The sequence below is a fragment of the Scyliorhinus torazame genome, chromosome 3 (genome assembly GCF_047496885.1).
Source record: "Scyliorhinus torazame isolate Kashiwa2021f chromosome 3, sScyTor2.1, whole genome shotgun sequence".
NCBI lineage: Eukaryota > Metazoa > Chordata > Chondrichthyes > Carcharhiniformes > Scyliorhinidae > Scyliorhinus > Scyliorhinus torazame.
Window position 1 is genome coordinate 236,888,741 of NC_092709.1, and position 22,768 is coordinate 236,911,508.

The 22,768-nt window shown below is 48.6% G+C and overlaps 1 protein-coding gene across 6 annotated transcripts in view; it reads left to right on the plus strand.

Moving 5' to 3' along the window:
- slc38a9 (solute carrier family 38 member 9) overlaps positions 1-22,768 on the plus strand; it is a 151,871-nt gene that overhangs the window by 96,267 nt on the left and 32,836 nt on the right. For all 6 annotated transcript variants that reach the window (XM_072497025.1, XM_072497026.1, XM_072497031.1 and 3 more), the window contains exons 9-10: positions 12,852-13,046; positions 21,469-21,576. In XM_072497025.1, the coding sequence (XP_072353126.1) occupies positions 12,852-13,046; positions 21,469-21,576 (303 nt within the window). The remainder of the gene's footprint in view (positions 1-12,851; positions 13,047-21,468; positions 21,577-22,768) is intronic.

Here is a 22,768-nt window from a genome sequence, read left to right on the forward strand (position 1 = left end):
TGAACAAAGGGACCACATTTGCTATCCTCCAGTCCTCTGGCACTATTCCTGTAGCCAATGATGACATAAAAATCAAAGGCAAAGGCCCACCAATCTCTTCCCTGGCTTCCCAGAGAACCCTAGGATAAATCCCATCAGGCCCCGGGGACTTATCTATTTTCAGCCTGTCCAGAATTGCCAACACCTCTTCCCTACGTACCTCAATGCCATCTATTCTAATAGCCTGGGTCTCAGCATTCTCCTCCACAACATTATCTTTTTCCTGCGTGAATACTGACAAAAAATATTCCTTTAGTATCTCGCCTATCTCTTCAGACTCCACACACAACTTCCCATCCCTGTCCTTGAATGGCCCTACTCTTACCCTAGTCATTCTTTTATTCCTGACATACCTATAGAAAGCTTTTGGGTTTTCCTTGATCCTACCTGCCAAATACTTCTCATGTCCCCTCCTTGCTCGTCTTAGCTCTCTCTTTAGATCCTTCCTTGCTACCTTGTAACTATCCCTCGCCCCAACTGAAACTTCACACCTCATCTTCACATAGGCCTCCTTCTTCCTCTTAACAAGAGATTCCACTTCTTTGGTAAACCACGGTTCCCTCGCTCGACGCCTTCCTCCCTGCCTGACCGGTACGTACGTATCAAGAACACGCAGTAGCTGTTCCTTGAACAAGCTCCACTTATCCAGTGTGCCCAACACTTGCAGCCTACTTCTCCAACCTAACCCACCAAGTCATGTCTAATGGCATCATAATTGCCCTTCCCCCAGCTATAACTCTTGCCCTGCGGTGTATACTTATCCCTTTCCATCATTAACGTAAACATCACCGAATTGTGGTCACTGTCCCCAAAGTGCTCTCCTACCTCCAAATCCAACACCTGGCCTGGTTCATTACCCAAAACCAAATCCAAAGTGGCCTCGCCTCTTGTTGGCCTGTCAACATATTGTGTCAGGAAACCCTCCTGCACACACTGTACAAAAAAACGACCCATCTATTGTACTCGAACTATATCTTTTCCAGTCAATATTTGGAAAGTTAAAGTCTCCCATAATAACTACCCTGTTACTTTCGCTCTTATCCAGCATCATCTTCGCCATCCTTTCCTCTACATCCCTAGAACTATTAGGAGGCCTATAAAAAAACTCCCAACAGGGTGACCTCTCCTTTCCTGTTTCTTTTTTTTTGTTGTAAATATTTTATTGAAAATTTTTGGTCAACCAACACAGTACATTGTGCATCCTTTACACAATATTATAACAACACAAATAACAATGACCTATTTTATAAACAAAAAATGAATGAATCAATAATAAATAACAAAAATGAAAACTAACCCTAATTGGCAACTGCCTTATCACAAGTAACACTCTCCAAAAATATAGTTTAACAGTCCAATATATAATTATCTGTAGCAACGACCTATACATATTATACAGTATATATTAACAACCCTGAGAGTCCTTCTGGTTCCTCCTCCCCCCCCCCCCCGATCCTGGGCTGCTGCTGCTGCCTTCTTTTTTCCATTCCATCTATCTTTCTGCGAGGTATTCGACGAACGGTTGCCACCGCCTGGTGAACCCTTGAGCCGACCCCCTTAGGACGAACTTAATCCGCTCCAGCTTTATAAACCCCACCATGTCATTTATCCAGGTCTCCACCCCCGGGGGCTTGGCTTCTTTCCACATTAGCAATATCCTGCGCCGGGCTACTAGGGACGCAAAGGCCAAAACATCGGCCTCTCTCGCCTCCTGCACTCCCGGCTCTTGTGCAACCCCAAATATAGCCAACCCCCAGCTTGGTTCGACCCGGACCCCTACTACTTTTGAAAGCACCTTTGTCACCCCCATCCAAAACCCCTGTAGTGCCGGGCATGACCAAAACATATAGGTATGATTTGCTGGGCTTCTCGAGCACCTCGCACACCTATCCTCCACCCCAAAAAATTTACTGAGCCGTGCTCCAGTCATATGCGCCCTGTGTAATACCTTAAACTGAATCAGGCTTAGCCTGGCACACGAGGACGACGAGTTTACCCTGCTCAGGGCATCTGCCCACAGCCCCTCCTCGATCTCCTCCCCCAGCTCTTCTTCCCATTTCCCTTTTAGTTCATCTACCATAGTCTCCCCTTCGTCCCTCATTTCCCTATATATATCTGACACCTTACCATCCCCCACCCATGTCTTTGAGATCACTCTGTCCTGCACCTCTTGTGTCGGGAGCTGCGGGAATTCCCTCACCTGTTGCCTCGCAAAAGCCCTCAGTTGCATATACCTGAATGCATTCCCTTGGGGCAACCCATATTTCTCGGTCAGCGCTCCCAGACTCGCGAACTTCCCATCCACAAACAGATCTTTCAGTTGCGTTATTCCTGCTCTTTGCCAAATTCCATATCCCCCATCCATTCCCCCCCGGGGCAAACCTATGGTTGTTTCTTTTCGGGGACCCCCCCAAGGCTCCAGTCTTTCCCCTATGCCGTCTCCACTGTCCCCAAATCTTCAGTGTAGCCACCACCACCAGGCTTGTGGTGTAGTTCCTCGGTGAGAACGGCAATGGGGCTGTCACCATAGCCTGTAGGCTAGTCCCCCTACAGGACGCCCTCTCTAATCTCTTCCACGCCGCTCCCTCCTCCTCTCCCATCCACTTACTCACCATTGAAATATTAGCGGCCCAATAATACTCACTTAGGCTCGGTAGTGCCAGCCCCCCCCTATCCCTGCTACGCTGTAAGAATCCCTTCCTCACTCTCGGGGTCTTCCCGGCCCACACAACCCATGATGCTCTTTTCAATCCTTTTTAAAAAAAAAAAAGCCTTCGTGATCACCACCGGGAGGCACTGAAACACAAAGAGGAATCTCGTGGGGACCACCATCTTAACCGCCTGCACCCTCCCTGCCAGTGACAGGGATACCATATCCCATCTCTTGAAATCCTCCTCCATTTGTTCCACCAACTGCGTTAAATTTAATCTATGCAATGTGCCCCAATTCTTGGCTATCTGGATCCCCAGGTAACGAAAGTCCCTTGTTACCTTCCTCAACGGTAGGTCCTCTATTTCTCTACTCTGCTCCCCTGGATGCACCACAAACAACTCACTTTTCCCCATGTTCAATTTATACCCTGAAAACTCCCCAAACTCCCCAAGTATCCGCATTATTTCTGGCATCCCCTCCGCCGGGTCTGCCACGTATAGTAGCAAATCGTCCGCATACAAAGATACCCGGTGTTCTTCTCCTCTAAGTACTCCCCTCCACTTCTTGGAACCCTTCAACGCTATCGCCAGGGGCTCAATCGCCAGTGCAAACAATAATGGGGACAGAGGGCATCCCTGCCTTGTCCCTCTATGGAGCCGAAAATATGCAGATCCCCGTCCATTCGTGACCACGCTCGCCATCGGGGCCCGATACAACAGCTGCACCCATCTAACATACCCCTCTCCAAAACCAAATCTCCTCAACACCTCCCACAAATAATCCCACTCCTCTCTATCAAATGCTTTCTTGGCATCCATCGCCACTACTATCTCCGTTTCCCCCTCTGGTGGGGCCATCATCATTACCCCTAACAGCCTCCGTATATTCGTGTTCAGCTGTCTCCCCTTCACAAACCCAGTTTGGTCCTCGTGGACCACCCCCAGGACACATTCCTCTATTCTCATTGCCATTACCTTGGCCAGGATCTTGGCATCTACATTTAGGAGGGAAATAGGTCTATAGGACCCGAGGACCCGCATTGTAGCGGGTCCTTTTCCTTCTTTAAGAGAAGCGATATCGTTGCTTCAGACATAGTCGGGGGCAGTTGTCCCCTTTCCTTTGCCTCATTAAAGGTCCTCGTCAATACCGGGGCGAGCAAGTCCACATATTTTCTATAGAATTCGACTGTGAATCCATCCGGTCCCGGGGCCTTTCCCGCCTGCATGCTCCTAATTCCTTTCACCACTTCTTCTACCTCGATCTGTGCTCCCAGTCCCACCCTTTCCTGCTCTTCCACCTTGGGAAATTCCAGCCGATCCAAGAAGCCCATCATTCTCTCCCTCCCATCCGGGGGTTGAGCTTCATATAATTTTTTATAAAATGTCTTGAACACTCCATTCACTCTCTCCGCTCCCCGCTCCATCTCTCCTTCCTCATCCCTCACTCCCCCTATTTCCCTCGCTGCTCCCCTTTTCCTCAATTGGTGTGCCAGCAACCTGCTCGCCTTCTCCCCATATTCGTACTGTACACCCTGTGCCTTCCTCCATTGTGCCTCTGCAGTGCCGGTAGTCAGCAAGTCAAATTCTACATGTAGCCTTTGCCTTTCCCTGTACAGTCCCTCCTCCGGTGCTTCCGCATATTGTCTGTCCACCCTCAAAAGTTCTTGCAGCAACCGCTCCCGTTCCTTACTCTCCTGCTTCCCTTTATGTGCCCTTATTGATATCAGCTCCCCTCTAACCACCGCCTTCAACGCCTCCCAGACCACTCCCACCTGGACCTCCCCATTATCATTGAGTTCCAAGTACTTTTCAATGCACCCCCTCACCCTTAGACACACCCCCTCATCTGCCATTAGTCCCATGTCCATTCTCCAGGGTGGGCGCCCTCCTGTTTCCTCCCCTATCTCCAAGTCTACCCAGTGTGGAGCGTGATCCGAAATGGCTATAGCCGTATACTCCGTTCCCCTCACCTTCGGGATCAACGCCCTTCCCAGCACAAAAAAGTCTATTCGCGAGTAGACTTTATGGACATAGGAGAAAAACGAGAACTCCTTACTCCTAGGTCTGCTAAATCTCCACGGGTCTACACCTCCCATCTGCTCCATAAAATCTTTAAGTACCTTGGCTGCTGCCGGCCTCCTTCCAGTCCTGGACTTCGACCTATCCAGCCCTGGTTCCAACACCGTATTAAAATCTCCCCCCATTATCAGCTTTCCCATCTCTAGGTCCGGAATGCGTCCTAGCATCCGCCTCATAAAATTGGCATCATCCCAGTTTGGGGCATATACGTTTACCAAAACCACCGTTTCCCCCTGTAGTTTGCCACTCACCATCACGTATCTGCCCCCGTTATCCGCCACTATAGTCTTTGCCTCGAACATTACCCGCTTCCCCACTAATATAGCCACCCCCCTGTTTTTCGCATCTAGCCCCGAATGGAACACCTGACCCACCCATCCTTTGCGTAGCCTAACCTGGTCTATCAGTTTCAGGTGCGTTTCCTGTAACATAACCACATCTGCCTTAAGTTTCTTAAGGTGTGCGAGTACCCGTGCCCTCTTTATCGGCCCATTCAGCCCTCTCACGTTCCACGTGATCAGCGGGTTGGGGGGCTTCCTACCCCCCCCCCCCCCCTTGTCGATTAGCCATCACCTTTTTCCAGCTCCTCACCTGGTTCCCACGCAGCTGTATCTCCCCCAGGCGGTGCCCCCCCCCCGCCCATCCCCTCCCATACCAGCTCCCCCCTCTCCCCAGCAGCAGCAACCCAGTAATTCCCCCCTCCCACCCCCCCCGCTAGATCCCCCGCTAGCGTAATTACTCCCCCCATGTTGCTCCCAGAAGTCAGCAAACTCTGGCCGACCTCTGCTTCCCCCCGTGACCTCGGCTCGCACCGTGCGACGCCCCCTCCTTCCTGCTTCTCTATTCCCGCCATGATTATCATAGCGCGGGAACCAAGCCCGCGCTTCTCCCTTGGCCCCGCCCCCAATGGCCAACGCCCCATCTCCTCCACCTCCCCTCCTCCCCCCATCACCACCTGTGGGAGAGAGAAAAGTTATCACATCGCAGGATTAGTACATAAAACTCCTCTTTTTCCCCCCTTTTTAACCCCCCTCTTTGCCCCCCACATTCGCCCCACCACTCTGTTCAAACGTTCTTTTTAATAACCCGCTCATTCCAGTTTTTCTTCCACAATAAAAGTCCACGCTTCATCCGCCGTCTCAAAGTAGTGGTGCCTCCCTCGATATGTGACCCACAGTCTTGCCGGTTGCAGCATTCCAAATTTTATCTTCTTTTTATGAAGCACCGCCTTGGCCCGATTAAAGCTAGCCCTCCTTCTCGCCACCTCCGCACTCCAGTCTTGATAAACGCGGATCACCGCGTTCTCCCATTTACTGCTCCGAGTTTTCTTTGCCCATCTAAGGACCATTTCTCTATCCTTAAAACGGAGGAATCTCACCACTATGGCTCTGGGAATTTCTCCTGCTCTCGGCCCTCGCGCCATCACTCGGTATGCTCCCTCCACCTCCAACGGACCCGCCGGGGCCTCCGCTCCCATTAACGAGTGCAGCATCGTGCTCACATATGCCCCGACGTCCGCTCCCTCCACACCTTCAGGAAGACCAAGAATCCTCAGGTTGTTCCTCCTTGCGTTGTTCTCCAGTGCCTCCAACCTTTCCACACATCGTTTCTGATGTGCCTCATGCGTCTCCGTCTTCACCACCAGGCCCTGTATGTCGTCCTAATTCTTGGCTGCCTTTGCCTTCACGACCCGAAGCTCCCGCTCCTGGGTCTTTTGTTCCTCCTTTAGCCCTTCGATCGCCTGTAGTATCGGGGCCAACAGCTCTTTCTTCTTTTCCTTTTTGAGCTCTTCCACACAGCATTTCAAGAACTCTTGTTGTTCAGGGCCCCATGTTAAACTGCCACCTTCCGACGCCATCTTGGTTTTTGCTTGCCTTCCTTGCCGCTGTTCTAAAGGATCCACTGCAATCCAGCCACTTTCTCCTCCTTTTTTCATCCGTATCCAGGGGGGGATTCCCTTCTGGTTTACCGCACAGTGTTTTTAGCCGTCAAAATTGCCGTTGGGGCTCCTATCAAGAACCCAAAAGTCCGTTTCACCGGGAGCTGCCGAAACGTGCGACTCAGCTGGTCATCGCCGCACCCGGAAGTCTCCTTTCCTGTTTCTAACCTCAGACCATACTACCTCGGAAGAAGAGTCCCCATCTAGCATCCACTCCGCCACCGTAATACTGCTCTTGACTAGCAGCGCCATTAGACATTGCCTCGAAGGAGGCTGTCCAGTACCCCCCAAGTCTGAGGCAAGACCAGAACATGTGGGCGTGGTTGGCTGGGCCTCCTTGGCACCGTTCAGATCTATTCTCCACTTCCAGGAAGAACCAACTCATACGGATTCTTGTTAAGTGGGCTCTATGTACCACCTTTAGTTGCGTCTGACTGAGCCGTGTGCACGTGGAGGTGGAGTTGACCCTATGCAGTGCTTCGCTCCAGCGTCCCCACCCTATTTCAATCCCCAGGTCCTCCTCCCGTTTCTTTCTTGTTGCGTCCAGTACGGTGTCGGGCCCTTTCTACCAGTCGGTCATACATGTCACTACAGCTTCCTTTATCTAGTATGCTTGTGTCCAGTAACTCTTCCAGTAATGTCTGTCGTGGTGGTTGTGGGTATGTCCTTGTCTCCTTTCGTAGGACGTTTTTGAGTTGCACGTACCTTAGCTCGTTCCCCTGGCTAGCTGGAATTTCTGTCTTCAGAATTAAACACTCTCTCTGGCTGAATAGAGGAAAAGCTGGACAGAGCTCCAGCCAAGAAGGTAGCTTCGTTCCACCTCCTTGACAGCAATTAGGGATGGGTAATAAATGGCCAGTGACACCCACATCCCAATTAATTTAAAACCTACTACCTGATCCAAGAGCAAATTGGCATTGGGTAAATAAGATTGGAGAAAGGGATTTCATGGTGTGGGAGAAATGGGTGAATCATGGGACTCCAACACCAGGGACAGTAGCACCAGGACTGGGGAAAGAGGGAGCTGTACTATTGGGTCAGCCTTCATCTGAACCACGCTGGGTCCAGTGTACTGGCAAATTGAAAACTAGGCTTTAGATGGTGCTTGAAGTGAAATAACAAGATGAGGTTCACATGAGAGGATATTTGGAAAGTTAGGGTCAATAGTGCCAGGTAATAATAACCAGAGTGTGACAGGAAAGGATGAAGTGTACAAATGGGAAAGGATGAAGTGTACAAACACACGAGAAAATAAGCAAATAAGCTTAGACTAGGGAGAAATGGTAAAATGAATGAATTAAAGGCTCTTGAGTGCTGTGTGCATTCATATATATAAGATGGATGAATTGTTAGCTCAGATAAGAATAAATGAGTATGATATGATGGTCGATAACGATGTGGTTGCAAAGTGGCCCTGACTGAGCTATCTTCGCTGCTTTACCCCCTCAGCCTCCACATGAGTCACTTCTCATCCCAGTGACTTCAATCTCCATCCCAATCGCTCCGCTGCACTGCTATAGCTACTGTACTTTGAATCAGAAGTTAAACCGAGGCCCCATCTGCCTGCTTGGGGGTGAATGTAAAAGATCCCATGGCACTAATTGAAATGAGCATGGGATTTATTCCTAATGTACTTGCCAATATCCCCCCCCCCCCCCCCCCCCCCCCCCCCATCTACACCACAAGAAATTGATTATTCTTGTCCTTTTCACATTGTTGTTTGTGGCTGCCATGTTTTTTTGCATTGCAACAATGACTATACTTCAAAAGGATGTTATTGGCTGTGAAGTGCTTTGAGACATTCGGTGGTTGTGGAAAGTGTGATTACAAATACCAGTCCACAAGGGGTGCAGTTTACGACCATGGAGATGTGTATGTTAGCAGGTCCGCTCCGGAGGGAGGCAGCGGCAATGGAAATTGTTCAGGTGAGGGATAGAGCAGGGAAGTTGGTGGTGGGTCCGGATCTGATTAACAAGGTTTTTGAGGAATTTTATGAGAAGTTGTAAAGGTCAGAGCCACCTGGGGGAGACTGAGCTGCAGGAATTTCTAGATGGGTTTGAGTACCCGAGGTTAGGGGAGGGGGACAGGGCTACATTAGAAGGAGCGATAGTGGAACAGGAGATGAAGGATGTGATTGGGAGGATGCAGTCGGGGAAGGTGGCAAGGCTGGATGGGTTTCCGGTGGAATATTATTAAAAATTTCAAGGATAAGCTGGCACCCCTGATTGTGGGGATGTTTGATGAGGCGATCGGGAAGTGGGTGTTGCCACAAACTTTGGGGCAGGCATCGATTTCCCTGTTGTTTAAAAAAAAAAAAGATACGGATCCGACGGAGTGTGGATCATATAGGCACATATCACCCCATCGAGCATGGGGTGTCCTTATGCCGATGACTTGTTGTTGTACGTGTTGGAACAGAGTGTGTCGATAAGGGGAATATTGGAGCTGCTTCGGGTGTTTGGGTCTTTCTCTGGGTACAAACTAAATCTAGCCGAGTGAGTATTTTGTGGTGTCTCGGGTGGGGGCTGCCATCCCGTAGGGCAGGGACTCACTTTAGGTACCTGGGGGTGCAAGTTGCCCGGGAGTAGGTGGGGGGTGAGGTACAGCATTTCTAGTTTGGTGGGGAGAGTAAAAGTGATCTGGCAAGGTTTGGATGGTGTCACTGGCAGGTCGGGTGCAGGCAGTTAAAATGAACCTGTTGCTGCGATTCCTGTTTATTTTTCAATGCCTGCCGATTTTCCTGCCAAAGGCTTTCTTCAGAGAGATTGAAGCAAGGATTACTTTGTTCATATGGGGAGGGAAGGTGGCCAGAGTTAGAAAGGTGCTGCTACAGAGGGGAAGGCAGGCAGGGGGTTTGGGTCTTCCAAACCTGATGTATTACTACTGGGCGGCGAATGTGGAGAAGGTGCGGAGCTGAGTCAGAGGGGTTGATTCCCAGTGGGTCAGAATGGAGGAGAATTTGTGCAATATTTACCTCCAGATAAACTTGCTGGCGCGCATTCTACTTTTGGGGCACATTGGTTAGCTCTGCTGCCTCAGCACCAGGGACCCGGGTTCAATTCCAACCTTTGGTGACGGTCTGTGTATGTACGTTCTCCCCATTTCTGCATGGGTTTTCTCTGGATGCTCCCATTTCCTCCCACAGTCCCAAAGATGTGCAGTTTGGTGGATTGGGAATGCTAAATTGCCGTCTAGTGTCCAAAGGGTTAGGTGGGGTTACAGGGAATGGCCTCGGCAGGGTGCTCCTTCATAGGATCACTGCAGACTTGATGGGCCGAATGCCCTCCTGCACCGGAGTGATTCTATGATTCGCATCTCACTTGACCGTGCTAGTCTTCTGAAGGTGCAATTCACCTTTACATTTTTCCTTTTCAAGTCATCATCCGACATGCCTCCACCACATTTTCAGGCAGTGCATTCCTGGTCGTAGCCACTTGCGTGGAATTTTTCCATTGTTTCTTTTGCCAATTAACCTTAAATCTGTGATCTTCTGGTTCTCCATCCTTCCACGAATGGGAAAAGGTTCTCCCTATGTACTCTGACCAGACCCCTCATGATTTTGAACACCTCTATCAAAACCCCTCGCAATCTACTCGAAGGAAAACAGACTCAATTTATCTACGTAATTAAAAGATCCTCATACCTGGAACCATTAAAGTATGGTTTCCAGAACTGGACGTAATACTTCGTTGAGGCCAAATCAGTGTTTTGAACAGGTTTAACATAAATTTTTTGCTTTTATACTCTTTGCCCCTAATGCCCCTGTGGATGCTGCATGCTTTTTTAACTGCTCTCTCAGCTTGTCTGACCACCTTCAATGATTTATGTACATATCCACCCACCTCTCTCTCAACGCAGATTTGAACAAATACGGCAAAAAAATGGTTTAACCATTAACTGGTAGATTTGGCTTGACTTTGTCGACCTTGGGTCTGCTCAATATTGCAGGATTATCCTGGAATGCAAAGGGAACTCTCCGTTTAAGTTCTGTACTGGGTGCTGTCTTCCTGAAAGTCTTTCCTTCCTTCAAGTATAAGGAACTCAGGATTTCTTTGGATTGAGACAACTTCATTCGGCCCTTCTGCCTCTTCTTCTCTTCATCCTCACTTCCTCTCGCCCATCGAGGCAAACTTCCTCAAAGCTATTACCCCACCCTATCCCTGAAGTTGCATCTTTCTACAGTGTCTCCGATTTCACTCTGTTCTCTCCAAGCTTATCCATGATCCATAAATGTGAGGTTATCCATTTTGGTAGGAATAACAGCAGAAGGGATTATTATTTAAATGATAAAATATTAAGACATGCTGCTGTGCAGAGAGACATGGGTGTGCGAGTGCATGAGTTGCAAAAAATTGGTTTACAGGTGCAACAGGTGATTAAGAAGGTGAATGAAATGTTGTCCTTCATTGCTAGAGGGATGGAGTTTAAGACTAGGGAGGTTCTGCTGCAATTGTATAAGGTGTTAGTGAGGCCACACCTGGAGTATTGTGTTCAGTTTTGGTCTCCTTACTTGAGAAAGGACTGGCACTGGAGGGTGTGCAGAGGAGATTCACTAGGTTAATCCCAGAGCTGAAGGGGTTGGATTACGAGGAGAGGTTGAGTAGACTGGGACTGTACTCGTTGGAATTTAGAAGGATGCTGGGGGATCTTATAGAAATATATAAAATTATGAAGGGAATAGATAGGATAGATGCGGGCAGGTTGTTTCCACTGGCGGGTGAAAGCAGAACTAGGGGGCATAGCCTCAAAATAAGGGGAAGTATATTTAGGACTGAGCTTAGGAGGAACGTCTTCACCCAAAGGGTTGTGTATCTATGGAATTCCTTGCCCAGTGAAGCAGTTGAGGCTCCTTCATTAAATGTTTTTAAGATAAAGATAGTTTTTTGAAGAATAAAGGGATTAAGGGTTATGGTGTTCGGGCCGGAAAGTGGAGCTGAGTCCACAAAACATCAGCCATGATCTCATTGAATGGCTCGAGGGGCCAGATGGCCTACTCCTGCTCCTAGTTCTTATGTTCTTATTACCTCCTGCTCCCTTGACTCTATTCCCGCTAAACTGTTGGTCACCAAACTTCCCTTCCTGGCCAATTGTTTCCCTAGTTGACATTGCTAATGATTCTCAGCTGCTGCCTTTCTCTGCACTTAAATTTGTTGTTATTGCCCCCCCCCCAAAAAAAAACAACCCTGACCCCATCTCCTTTGCAAGCTGCTGCCTGATCACCAATCTCCCTTTCCCCTCTGTCCTTGAACGTTCTACTCTCTCAAATCCGTCTGACCATTTACAGAACGTTTTCTTTGAATTCCTCCAATCAGTTTTCTGGCTCTGCCTTAGTGTCAAACCAGCTTTTTATCAAAGTCACAAATGGTATTCTGTGACTTGCACAAAGGTACACTATTCCTTGTATTGCTTGCCCTATCTACAACTTTTGACACACTTTTTGCTCTGTGTCGCTCCACCATCGTCCAGAAAGATGGGATCACTGGTTCCATTCTTATCTATATACACACCTCCACCCTATCCCCGTAACCCCACTTAACTTTTTTGGATACTAAGGGCAATTTAGCATAGCCAATTCACCTAACCTGCACTTCTTTGAACTGTGGGAGGAAACCGGAGCACACGGAGGAAACCCACGCAGACATGGGGAGAACGTGCAGACTCCGCACAGACAGTGACCCAAACCGGGAATCGAACCTCGGACCCTGGAGCTGTGAAGCAACTGTTCTAACCACTGTGCTACCGTCCTGCCCTTTGAATGATGGTCATATGGTGCGCATAATTGTCCAATATTTATATGGCGTTATGTTTCAAATTCAATACGTTGCATGCTTTTAATTAAGTTAATAAGAATTTGAGACCAAATTAGAACATGGGTATGGATCTATTTTTCCTCCCTCGCTGTAAAGGTCCAATGTAAAGTGGCTGATCCATCTCTCTCACTCCCAATGAGTGCAAATGCTCATTCTTACTCCCTAAATGCATAACGGAAGCTAACCCATACATTCCAAACCAGCTCCCAATCAGTATGTCCTAGTAACTGGAGCATGATGCCAGGTCTGATTTATTTTTGATCCCTTCTTATTTGAGGACTGTGCAATGTTTTCTAGAACCTGCAATTCTGATTCTTACTTTTTATTTTCAGTTATTTGTCCAAATCCACCCGGAGTTCACCAGAATAGCACAGACATGTCCTACATCATAAGCAATGACACAGGCGTGCATGAGTTTCAGGAATGGTGGAATAAATCAAATACTGTCCCCTACTACCTGATCGTCCTGTTGTTGCCTCTCCTCAGCTTTAAGTCTGCTTCGTTCTTTGCACGGTTCAATAATCTAGGTAAGTATTCCACTGGCATTCTGATGCAACTCGAGAAACTAAGGGCAATAATTGAAAAAACAGTACTTTTTTTCATCTTGTTGTTGTTTAGCAAATAAACTGTGATAGTTCCAGTGTATCCAAGAATCTGGAAAGTCCATTAAACTTTGAGGACATTTCTTAACGATGCCTAGGATTTATTTGGATTGGCTGTTTGCGAGGTGTCGGCACAAAATACCACCAGCAAATTATAGTGGCGTTTTTGGAGTTTGTTGTTCATGGCACAAACTGATTATGATTTTTAAAAATTAATTTAAGATGTACTGATCGCTTAAGATGTGTGTTTTTGAATATCATCAAATAGTTGAGAAATTATGGTTATCACAGCATTTTAAAAAGATGCAATGATGGCGAGTGGAGACAACATTTCCTGTGAATAGGAAGAGGGTGAACTACTTTCTTTAGTCAGTACTGATGAGTGATACGTGAAGATTTCTTTGACTTGAGTTACCTTCAAATCAGTTTGAGTTTTGATGTACTTGTTGCCTGATAAACTCCTGTCTTATCAGTATGTAATTGACTCTGCTTCTGGTTTTACAATGACAAACCTGAATTTGACAAATGCTGAAGTGTTGGTTGTGTCAGATTTGGACTTGGTGATTAACTTTTTGGACTGCAGTTTTCTTTTGGGACTGGGCAGTTGGTGAAAGAGACGTGCTGCCTACCACATAATGGTTGACTTTAGGGTTGCTGCTGGACTGGGTGCAGGGATGTTGTTTCAGCTGCCTGGGAGAGTGTAGAATAAGAGGTCACAGTCTCAGAATATGGGGTAGCCCATTTAGGCCTGGGAAGAGGAAAAAGCTCTTCACTCAGGGTGGTGAACCTGTGGAATTCTCTCCCACACAAGGCTGTGGAGGCCAAGTCACTGAATATATTTAAGATGGAAATAGATTTCTAGACTCAAACGGTGTCTCGGGTTATGGGGAGAATGTGGGAATATGGTGTTGAAAGAATAAGCCATGATATTAAATGGTAGAGCAAGCTCTTCAGGATTGGACAGCCAATTCCTGCTCCAGTTTTCCATTGTATTATGCTTCTTCGTGTAGCATAAGCTGCTTCCTTGACGTATGCTTTGACAAAGGAAGGTCCAGACTATGTAATGAGTTCAATATGTTTTTTTTAAATTTAGAGTACCCGATTCATTTTTTACAATTAAGGGGCAATTTAGCTTGGCCAATCCACCTAGCTTGCACATTTTTGAGTTATGGGGGCAAAACCCACAAACACTGGGAGAATGTGCAAACTCAACACGGTCAGTGACCCAGAGTCAGGATCGAACCTGGGACCTCGGTGCCATGAGGCCACAGTGCTAACTCACTGCGCCACCGTGCTGCCACAAGTTCAATATGTTTATTGAACTATTAACACAGTTCTCAAATGAGTTCGACTCTCCTAATCTAACTGTAGTAACTCAGTCTAACTAAACCAGTCTGCTCTAAGCCACGTGCTGGGTGTGATGCTGCTGATCAACTCTGATGTACTTTCTAGATGTCTGTCTGTGGAAAGAGATGGAGTGTGAGTGCCTCGTGCCTTTTATAGTGAGATACCACCCCTGAGTGTCCTGCCTGCTCATTGCTCATGTCCTGTTCTGTGTTCATTTGCTGTCCGTCTGTATAGCATTATCTGCATGTCTGCACATCATGACATCTCTCCTTTTTTTAATGTTTTGTTGGCACATGGGAACGTACTTGCATGTGGTGGCATATATTAACATATATATACAAGCGGTGGCATATGTGAATGTATTTACATGTGAAGACAGCTGTCTAATGTGAAAAAACAGAACATGGCAAACAAAACAAATGTTCATAAGTCCAGTCTCTGGGGCTTGCGTCTGATCCTTGTCGACCGCCGGAGAGGTGGTGGAGGGGACGACGGCGCCTTGACAGGCGGGATGGAAGCCTCACTGATGGAAGCCTCACTGATGGCCTCGTAGTTCGAGGTATCAGGAGGTGGCAAAACAACAGACGGAAACTGAGAAGAAAGTGGTTGAGGGCAGGCAACTTTTCGCAGTGCCCGTCTGTTTCATTGCACAACAGCCATCAGCCATACGTACAACATACGAGCGGGGCGCAGCCTGTCAAACAACGACAGCTGGAGCAGACCAGCCACCATCCGGTATCTTGTTCCTGACAGTGTCTGCCGGGGATAACACTGGCAAATAGGTGGCATGAGCATCATAGCCCTGCTTTTGCTGGTTACGGAGTTGCTGCACCTTCTGCAGCACCGGCAGGTGATCCAGGTTGGGCAAGTGTATGGCTGGAAGTGCCGTCCACAGGTCCGTTCATCAGGAGTTGAGCCGGCGACATGCCAGTGGACAGTGGGGTCGTCCTGTACGCAAGCAGCGTGAGGTAGATGTCAGAAGCAGAATCTGCAGCCTTGCAGATGAGCTGTTTCACAACGTGCACTCCTTTTTCAACCTTCCCATTGGACTGCGGATAGTGTGGGCTGGAAGTGACATGTTTGAAATAGTATGACGTGGCAAACATAGACCACTCGTGGCTGTTGAAGCATGGGCCAGTGTCACTCATGACAGTGAGTGGGATACCATGCCTGGAGAACGTCTCCTTACAGGCCTTGATGATGGTCCGAGATGTGAGGTCTGAGAGCTTCACGACTTCAGGGTAATTGGAGAAATAGTCAATAATCAACACCTAGTCACGACCATTCACACGAAAGAGGTCGATGCCAACCTTGGATTACGGGGAGGTCTTGATTTCATGCTGCTGGAGCGTCTCCTTGCTCTTCACTGGCTGGAAGCATTGACAGGTCGCACAGTTGAGGACCATGTTCGAGATGTCCTGGCTAATACCGGGCCAGTAGACAGCCTGCCTAGCTCTGTGTCTGCACTTCTCGACGCCCAGGTGTCCCTCATGGATTTGGCGGAGCACCAAGCTCTGGAGACGGAGCGGAATGACAATCCGGTCCAGCTTGAGGAGGATACCATCAATCACGATCAGGCCATCCTTTACATTGTAAAATTGAGGGCACTGCCCTTTCTGCCAGCCATTGGCGAGGTGGTGCATGACACGCTGCAAGAGGGGGTCTTTGGCTGTCTCCTCGTGGATACGAACCACCTTCTCATCAGACGCCGGGTGGGTGCTAGCACACAGCTGCACCTGTGATTCAATCTGCCGGATGATTTCCAGCGGTTCACTAGGCAATGTAATGGAGCGGGACCATGCATCAGCGAAGATAATCTCCTTGCCAGGCGTGTACACCAAGTCAAAGTCGTACCTTCTGAGTTTGAGGTGGATGCCCTGCAACCGAGGCGTCCTGTCATTCAGGTCCTTGTGGATAATGTGGACCAGAGGCCTATGATCCGTCTCGACAGTGAATGTCGGCAGGCCGTAGACATAGTCATGAAACTTGAGAATGCCAGTGAGAAGACCCAGGCATTTCTTCTCTATTTGCGCATACCTTGTTTCGATGGGCGTCATGGCCCTCGATGCATAAGCTACCGGTGCCCAGGATGAAGTGTCGTCGCGTTGAAGCAGCACCGCACCGATGCCATCCTGGCTCGCATCTGTTGAGATCTTCATCTCCCTGTCTGGGTCGAAAAATGCCAAGATGGGTGCAGTGGTGAGTTTGGCTTTCAACTCCAACCACTCTGCCTGATGTGTTGCCTTCCACTCCAAGGCAGTGGACCTTTTTACCAGGTTTTGTAGGGGCGTGGTGTGAGAGGCCAGGTTTGGGATGAACTTGCCCAGAAAATTGACCATGCCTACGAAGTGCAACACCGCCTTCTTGGCTTCAGGGACCTTCATGGCTTTAATGGCCTTGACCTTGTCTGTGTCCGGGCGCACGCCCTTTTGAGAGATCTGGTCACCTAGGAACTTGAGTGTCGACATGTCAAAGCAACATTTGGACCTGTTCAGCTTCAGGCCATTGGCATGGACACGGAATACCTGCTGGAGACAGGAAACATGCTCTTCAGGGATCGTGACCCATATGATGATGTAGTCCATGTACACACGAACCCCTTTAATGCCCTCCATCATCTGCTCCATGATGCGATGGAAGATCTCCGATGCCGAGACAATGCCAAACGGCATGCGGTTATAGCAGTATCTGCCAAACGGTGTGTTGAAGGTGCAGAGCTTTCTGCTGGACTCATCCAGCTGGATTTGCCAAAATCCATGTGACGCATCTAACTTGGTGAAAAAACGTGTGTGCGCCATCTTGCTTGTTGAGTTCCTCCCGCTTCGGGATGGGGTAGTGTTCACGCATTATATTCTTAGAGATCCTTGGGATCAATGCAGATGCGCAATTCTCCCGAAGGCATTCCATCGAGCTGACCCAGTCAGTCGGTTTGGTGACCTTGGAAATGATGCTCTGTTGCCGAAGATCCTTGAGCTGTGCCTTCAGGTGCTCCCTCAGCAGAGCCGGGACTCGGCGTGGTGCGTGGACCACTGGCTTTTCATCCAGTCTTAGCAGAATCTTGTATCGACATGGCAGCGTGCCCATCCCTTCGAACACGTCTGGACACTGAGCGAGGATGTCGTCAATGCCGGCCTGAAGATCCACATTGGAGGATGTTGTTGTGTAAACCCGCTGCACGAGGTTCAGCTGCTTGCAGGCATGCGCGCCAAGTAGGGATGCCCTGTCTGGCTTAACAGTTTCAAAACGTAACCGTGCATGGTGCTCCGGTTGGGGACGAGTAGATGGCAGGATCCCAGTGCCGTGATGGCATTTCCATTGTAGTCCAGGAGCCTGCAGGCTGCTGGAAGGACCTGGGGGGGCTTCTTGATTCGTTGAAATCTGCCTGTGAGAGGAGGTTGGCAGAAGCACCCGTGTCCAGCTTAAACTGGATGGAGCAGTGGTTGACCTGCATCACCGCACGCCATTTGTCTGCAGAATCCACAGCGAGGATGGATTGAATTTGTGAGTTGGATGTGGCATATTCACATTTGGTAATGATGCCCACACAGTGGGCGAAGTCCTGGCATTCTTCCTCTGGATCCGTTGTGCTGCCAGGATCAGAATCCTGTAATCATTGTTGCACACTCTGAACGCGCCGTCGTCTGAATTGGGAGCGCTGGTCCCTGACTGGTGGTGCAGACCTGCACAAGGCTGAATAGTGTCCAGGCTTCCCGCAGTTTAAACATCGCCTGCCTCTTGCAGGGCAGTGATTCTTTAAGTGGGCGTTGCCGCAGTTCGAGCACATCATGACGTCGGCGTCCTGACGCTCCGTGCTTCATCGCACGTGTGCAAACGAACTTTCCTTTACTGTGCGCGTTTTTCGGAACTACGCATGCGCGGCTTCTAGCGCAAGATGGCTGGCAATCAAAATTGCCGTTTGCTTCTGTTGCATCCCTACCTCTACCTCGTGGTGAGTATAGGCGCCAGTTTTACTGGTTTCTGTTGTGTTTACCGCGCAGTAGTTTTCAAACTTGTCCAGGACTGTCTGGAAGTCTTTTTTGTCCTGCCCTTTGGAGTATTTGAAGGAGTTGCAGATCTCTGTTGTATGCTCACCCGCAATGGTGAGTAGAAGAGCTATCTTTTTAGCATTGGCCACGCCATTTAGGTTGGCTGCTTCCAGGTAAAGCTGGAATCTCTGCTTGAATGCACGCCAGTTGGCACTAGGATTGCCGTGGTACCCGAGTTGCTGAGGAACCGGAATCTCGATCGTCTTGCCTGGATGCTGTTGTTGGTTGTCACGGATCTTGCTGACTTGAACTATTAGATTTAACAGGCACTATTGGTACCATGTTGTGTTATGCTTCTTCGTGTAGCATAAGCTGCTTCCTTGATGTATGCTTTGACAAAGGAAGGTCCAGACTTTGTAATGAGTTCAATATGTTTATTGAACTATTAACACAGTTCTCAAATGAGTTCGACTCTCCTAATCTAACTGTAGTAACTCAGTCTAACTAAACCAGTCTGCTCTAAGCCACGTGCTGGGTGTGATGCTGCTGATCAATTCTGATGTACTCTTTAGATGTCTGTCTGTGGAAAGAGATGGAGTGTGAGTGTCTCGTGCCTTTTATAGTGCGATACCACCCCTGAATGTCCTGCCTGCTCATTGCTCATGTCCTGTTCTGTGTTCATTAGCTGCCTGGCTGTATAATCATCTGCATGTCTGCATATAATGACATTTTCCATTTTCCCTTTTTCTTCCCCAATGGGCAGAAGCAATCATTTGGCATGTGGTGCCAACTTGTGTTACTGCAACTTGGACCTGTTCTATTTGGGGGGAAAAAGTGGGTATTCCTGATAGTTTGTTTAGGTGCTACTCCAGTCATGACTTCTGATCTTAATTTACTTTGGCTTTAGTTCAGCTGCTGATTCTCTGTTAACAGATTGAGATATTGCCTGTTAACGATTGCATCATGGATATGCACTTCAACCCTGCTGCAGAGGCAGCAGGGTGGGGGTGGCATTGCCAAACTTGCTTCATTATTATTGGGTGGCGAATGTGGACAAGGTGCGGCGGTGGTGGGAAGGAGAAGGGGTAGAGTGGGTTAGGATGGAGGAGGAATCTTGTAAGGGTCTAGTTTTGAGGGCTATGGTGACGGCAGCATTGTCGATGGCTCTGAGTAGGTATTCAGGGAGCCCAGTGGTGCAGTCACTATGATATGGAATCAGCTAAGGAGGCATTTTAGGGTGGCAGGGATGTCGGTGCTAACGCCGCTGTGCGAGAATCATGGGTTTGAGCCGGGGGGGTGGATAGTGTATACAGGAGGTGGAGGAAAATGGGGCTGGTCAAGGTGAGGGATTTGTATTTGGAGGAAGGGTTCGCCAGTCTGGAAGAGATAAGGGAGAGGGTAGAGCTGCCAAGAGGTAGTGAGTTCAGGTATCTACAAGTTAGAGACTTTGCACGAAAGGCCTGGAAGGAGTTCCCTAGATTGCTGGGATACACCCAGCTGGAGCGACTGCTGCTTCCGGATGGATGTGGAAGGGGAGGGAAGAATTGGGGATATATATAAGTGGCTGGGGGAGCAGGGACGCGAGCAGGTGGTGAAGATCAAGGAGAAATGGGAAGTGGAGTTAGGAATGGAGATCAATTGGGGAGTACGGAGTGAGGCACTGCGAAGGGTAAACGGGACCTCCTCTTGTGCAAGGATGAGCCTGATCCAGTTTAAGGCGGTGCATAGGGTGCATATGACTCGGGCGAGATTGCGTGGGTTCTTTCAGGGAGTAGCAGATGAGTGTGAGAGGTGTGGGCGGGAGCCAGCGAATCACGAGCACATGTTTTGGGGTTGTGAAAAATTGGGAAGATTCTGGCCGGGAGTGTTCGCGGTCTTAGCCAGGATAGTGGAGGAGGAGGTGGACCCCGGACCCTTTTTTTGGCGATATTTTGGGTCGCCGAGAAGCCGGAGCTCATGGAGAGGAGGAAGGCCGATGTCTTGGCCTTCGCCTCTCTGTTTGCAAGGCGACAAATTTTTCTGGAGTGGCGGTCGGCATTGCCACCGGGGGTAGCAGCATGGTTGGGTGACCTGTACGACTTCCTGTGGTTAGAGAAGATAAAGTATGAGTTAAGGGGCTCAGCAGGAGAGTTGAGAAAAGGTGGGGATTGTTTGTGCCAGTGTTTGAGGAGCTGTTCGTAGCATGGGGGTGGGGGGGGTGGGGGGGGGGGGGGGGATCGGGGTGGATGGGGTTGGGGAGGGGGGGTGAAAAAGGAGGAAAATCTGTACAAACTGTATAGTTGATTGTTGGGAAGAATTTTCCCTGGGTGTTTATTTGCTGTAACCTACTTTGATACAAGTTTGAATAAAATGCATTTTTTTTTAAAAATGGATATGCACTTCAAATGCCGTAGCCTGCAGGGCCAAGGATCCAATGCTGGAAAGTGGGGCTCAGTTAGGTGGCTCGTTTTTCAGTCGGCACAATGAGCCAAGTGTTCTCTTGCTGTGACTTAAACCATCTACAGATGGCACGGTGACAGTGGTGAGCACCGCTGTCTCTCGGCGCCAGGTTTGATTCCAACCTGGGGTGACTCTGTCTGTGGAGTTGGTATGTTCTCCTTGTCTGCGTGGGTTTCCTCCCACAGTCCAAAGATGTGCAAGTTGGGTGGAGTGGCCATGATAAGTTGCCCCTTGGTGTCCGGGGATAGAGCAGGGCAGTGAGCCTGGTTACGGTACTGTTTTGAGGGTCGGTGCAGACTTGATGGGCCGAATGGCCTCCTTCACTTAGGATTTTAAGATTCAATGTTGCTTATAATTCAGAACATGCTGTTTTTTGTTTAAATATTCCTGATCAGAATTAGTACATTGAATAGATACAGCTAGGAACTATGGTCTATAACTATATGGTTGATATGGTTTGGAACTACATTGGGTCATGCACTTTCTCCCTTTACCCATTAGGAGGCACAGCAGATCCTGTATCTACTGTTTCACTGTATCTGAATGCCTGTCGTTTTTTTTCTTTTTACTTGCAGGCACAATTTCAGTCATCTATTTAATTATACTCGTAACACTGAAGGCAGGGAGACAAGGAATTCACTTGGAGTTCCACTGGTTTGAATCCGTAAATCATTTTGTTGCAGGTAATGTTTTGACTAATTACATATTCCATTTGATTATTACTATGTATTTAAGGGCAGCACGGTAGCACAAGTGAATAGCACTGTGGCTTCACAGCGCCAGGGTCCCAGGTTCGATTTCCTGCTGGGTCACTGTATGTGCGGAGTCTGCACGTTCTCCCCGTGTCTGCGTGGGTTTCTTCCGGGTGCTTCGGTTTCTTCCCACAGTCCAAAGACGTGCAGGTTAGGTGGATTGGCCATGATAAATTGCCCTTAGTGACCAAAAAGGTTAGGAGGGGTTATTGGGTTACAGGGATAGGGTGGAAGTGAGGGCTTAAGTGGGTCAGTGCAGACTCGATGGGCCGAATGGCCTCCTTCACTGCATGTTCTATGTCCCGTATAGAATGACACGTCAATCTAAAATTCAAAAGTGCAGCACGGTGGCGCAGTGGTTAGCACAACACCCTCCCGGCGTTGAGGTCCCATCTGTCTATGCCAGGAACCATAATATGGGGACAGCATGGAAGCTTGGGTCAGTAATTTGCTACCCTTTTGCTTCTGAGGGTTCTCCCTTCTCCCCACCCCTGTTAATTCCATGAACCCATGCAGCAAAAGTATTTTCTAGTATAAAACTTTGGTTATACAATGAAATTTATTGTTGTTTTACTTAATATGAAACTTGGTCTAACTCATCTGTATTTATAATTTTGTGGAGTTTTGATGGCTCTAAATCGGTTCAGTCAGATTCTAAGTGATGGTTCCATGCTAAGTGGATGGGACGCAGAGAAATTCTGGAAAGCTACGACCATAAAATTGAGTTTGCTGCAGATATGGGAAAATGTTCCGATAAATCCACTCCATCTTACATCGTAAAATTATATATAACTTCACCTCCAGGCAGGCATGCTTCTAAACCAACTCTGAACTTGTACATAGATGTTGATGTGATAAATGCTTATTTTTCAAAGTTGGGGAAATGTATTAAAATTCCTGAGGGGGGGGGGTTCATGGTGGCACAGTGGCTAGCACTGTGCCCCATGCTGCTGAGGGCGGGGTCCGATCCTGGGGTCGCTTTCAGTGTGACTGTCAGCGAAGATAAGAGCCCATGGGATCCAAGGAAATTTGGCAAATTGGATCCAGAATTAGCTGAGTGGCAGGCAGCAGGTCGCCCCTCGACCTGGTGCTTTTCTGACTGGAAGCCTGTGTCCAGTGGGGT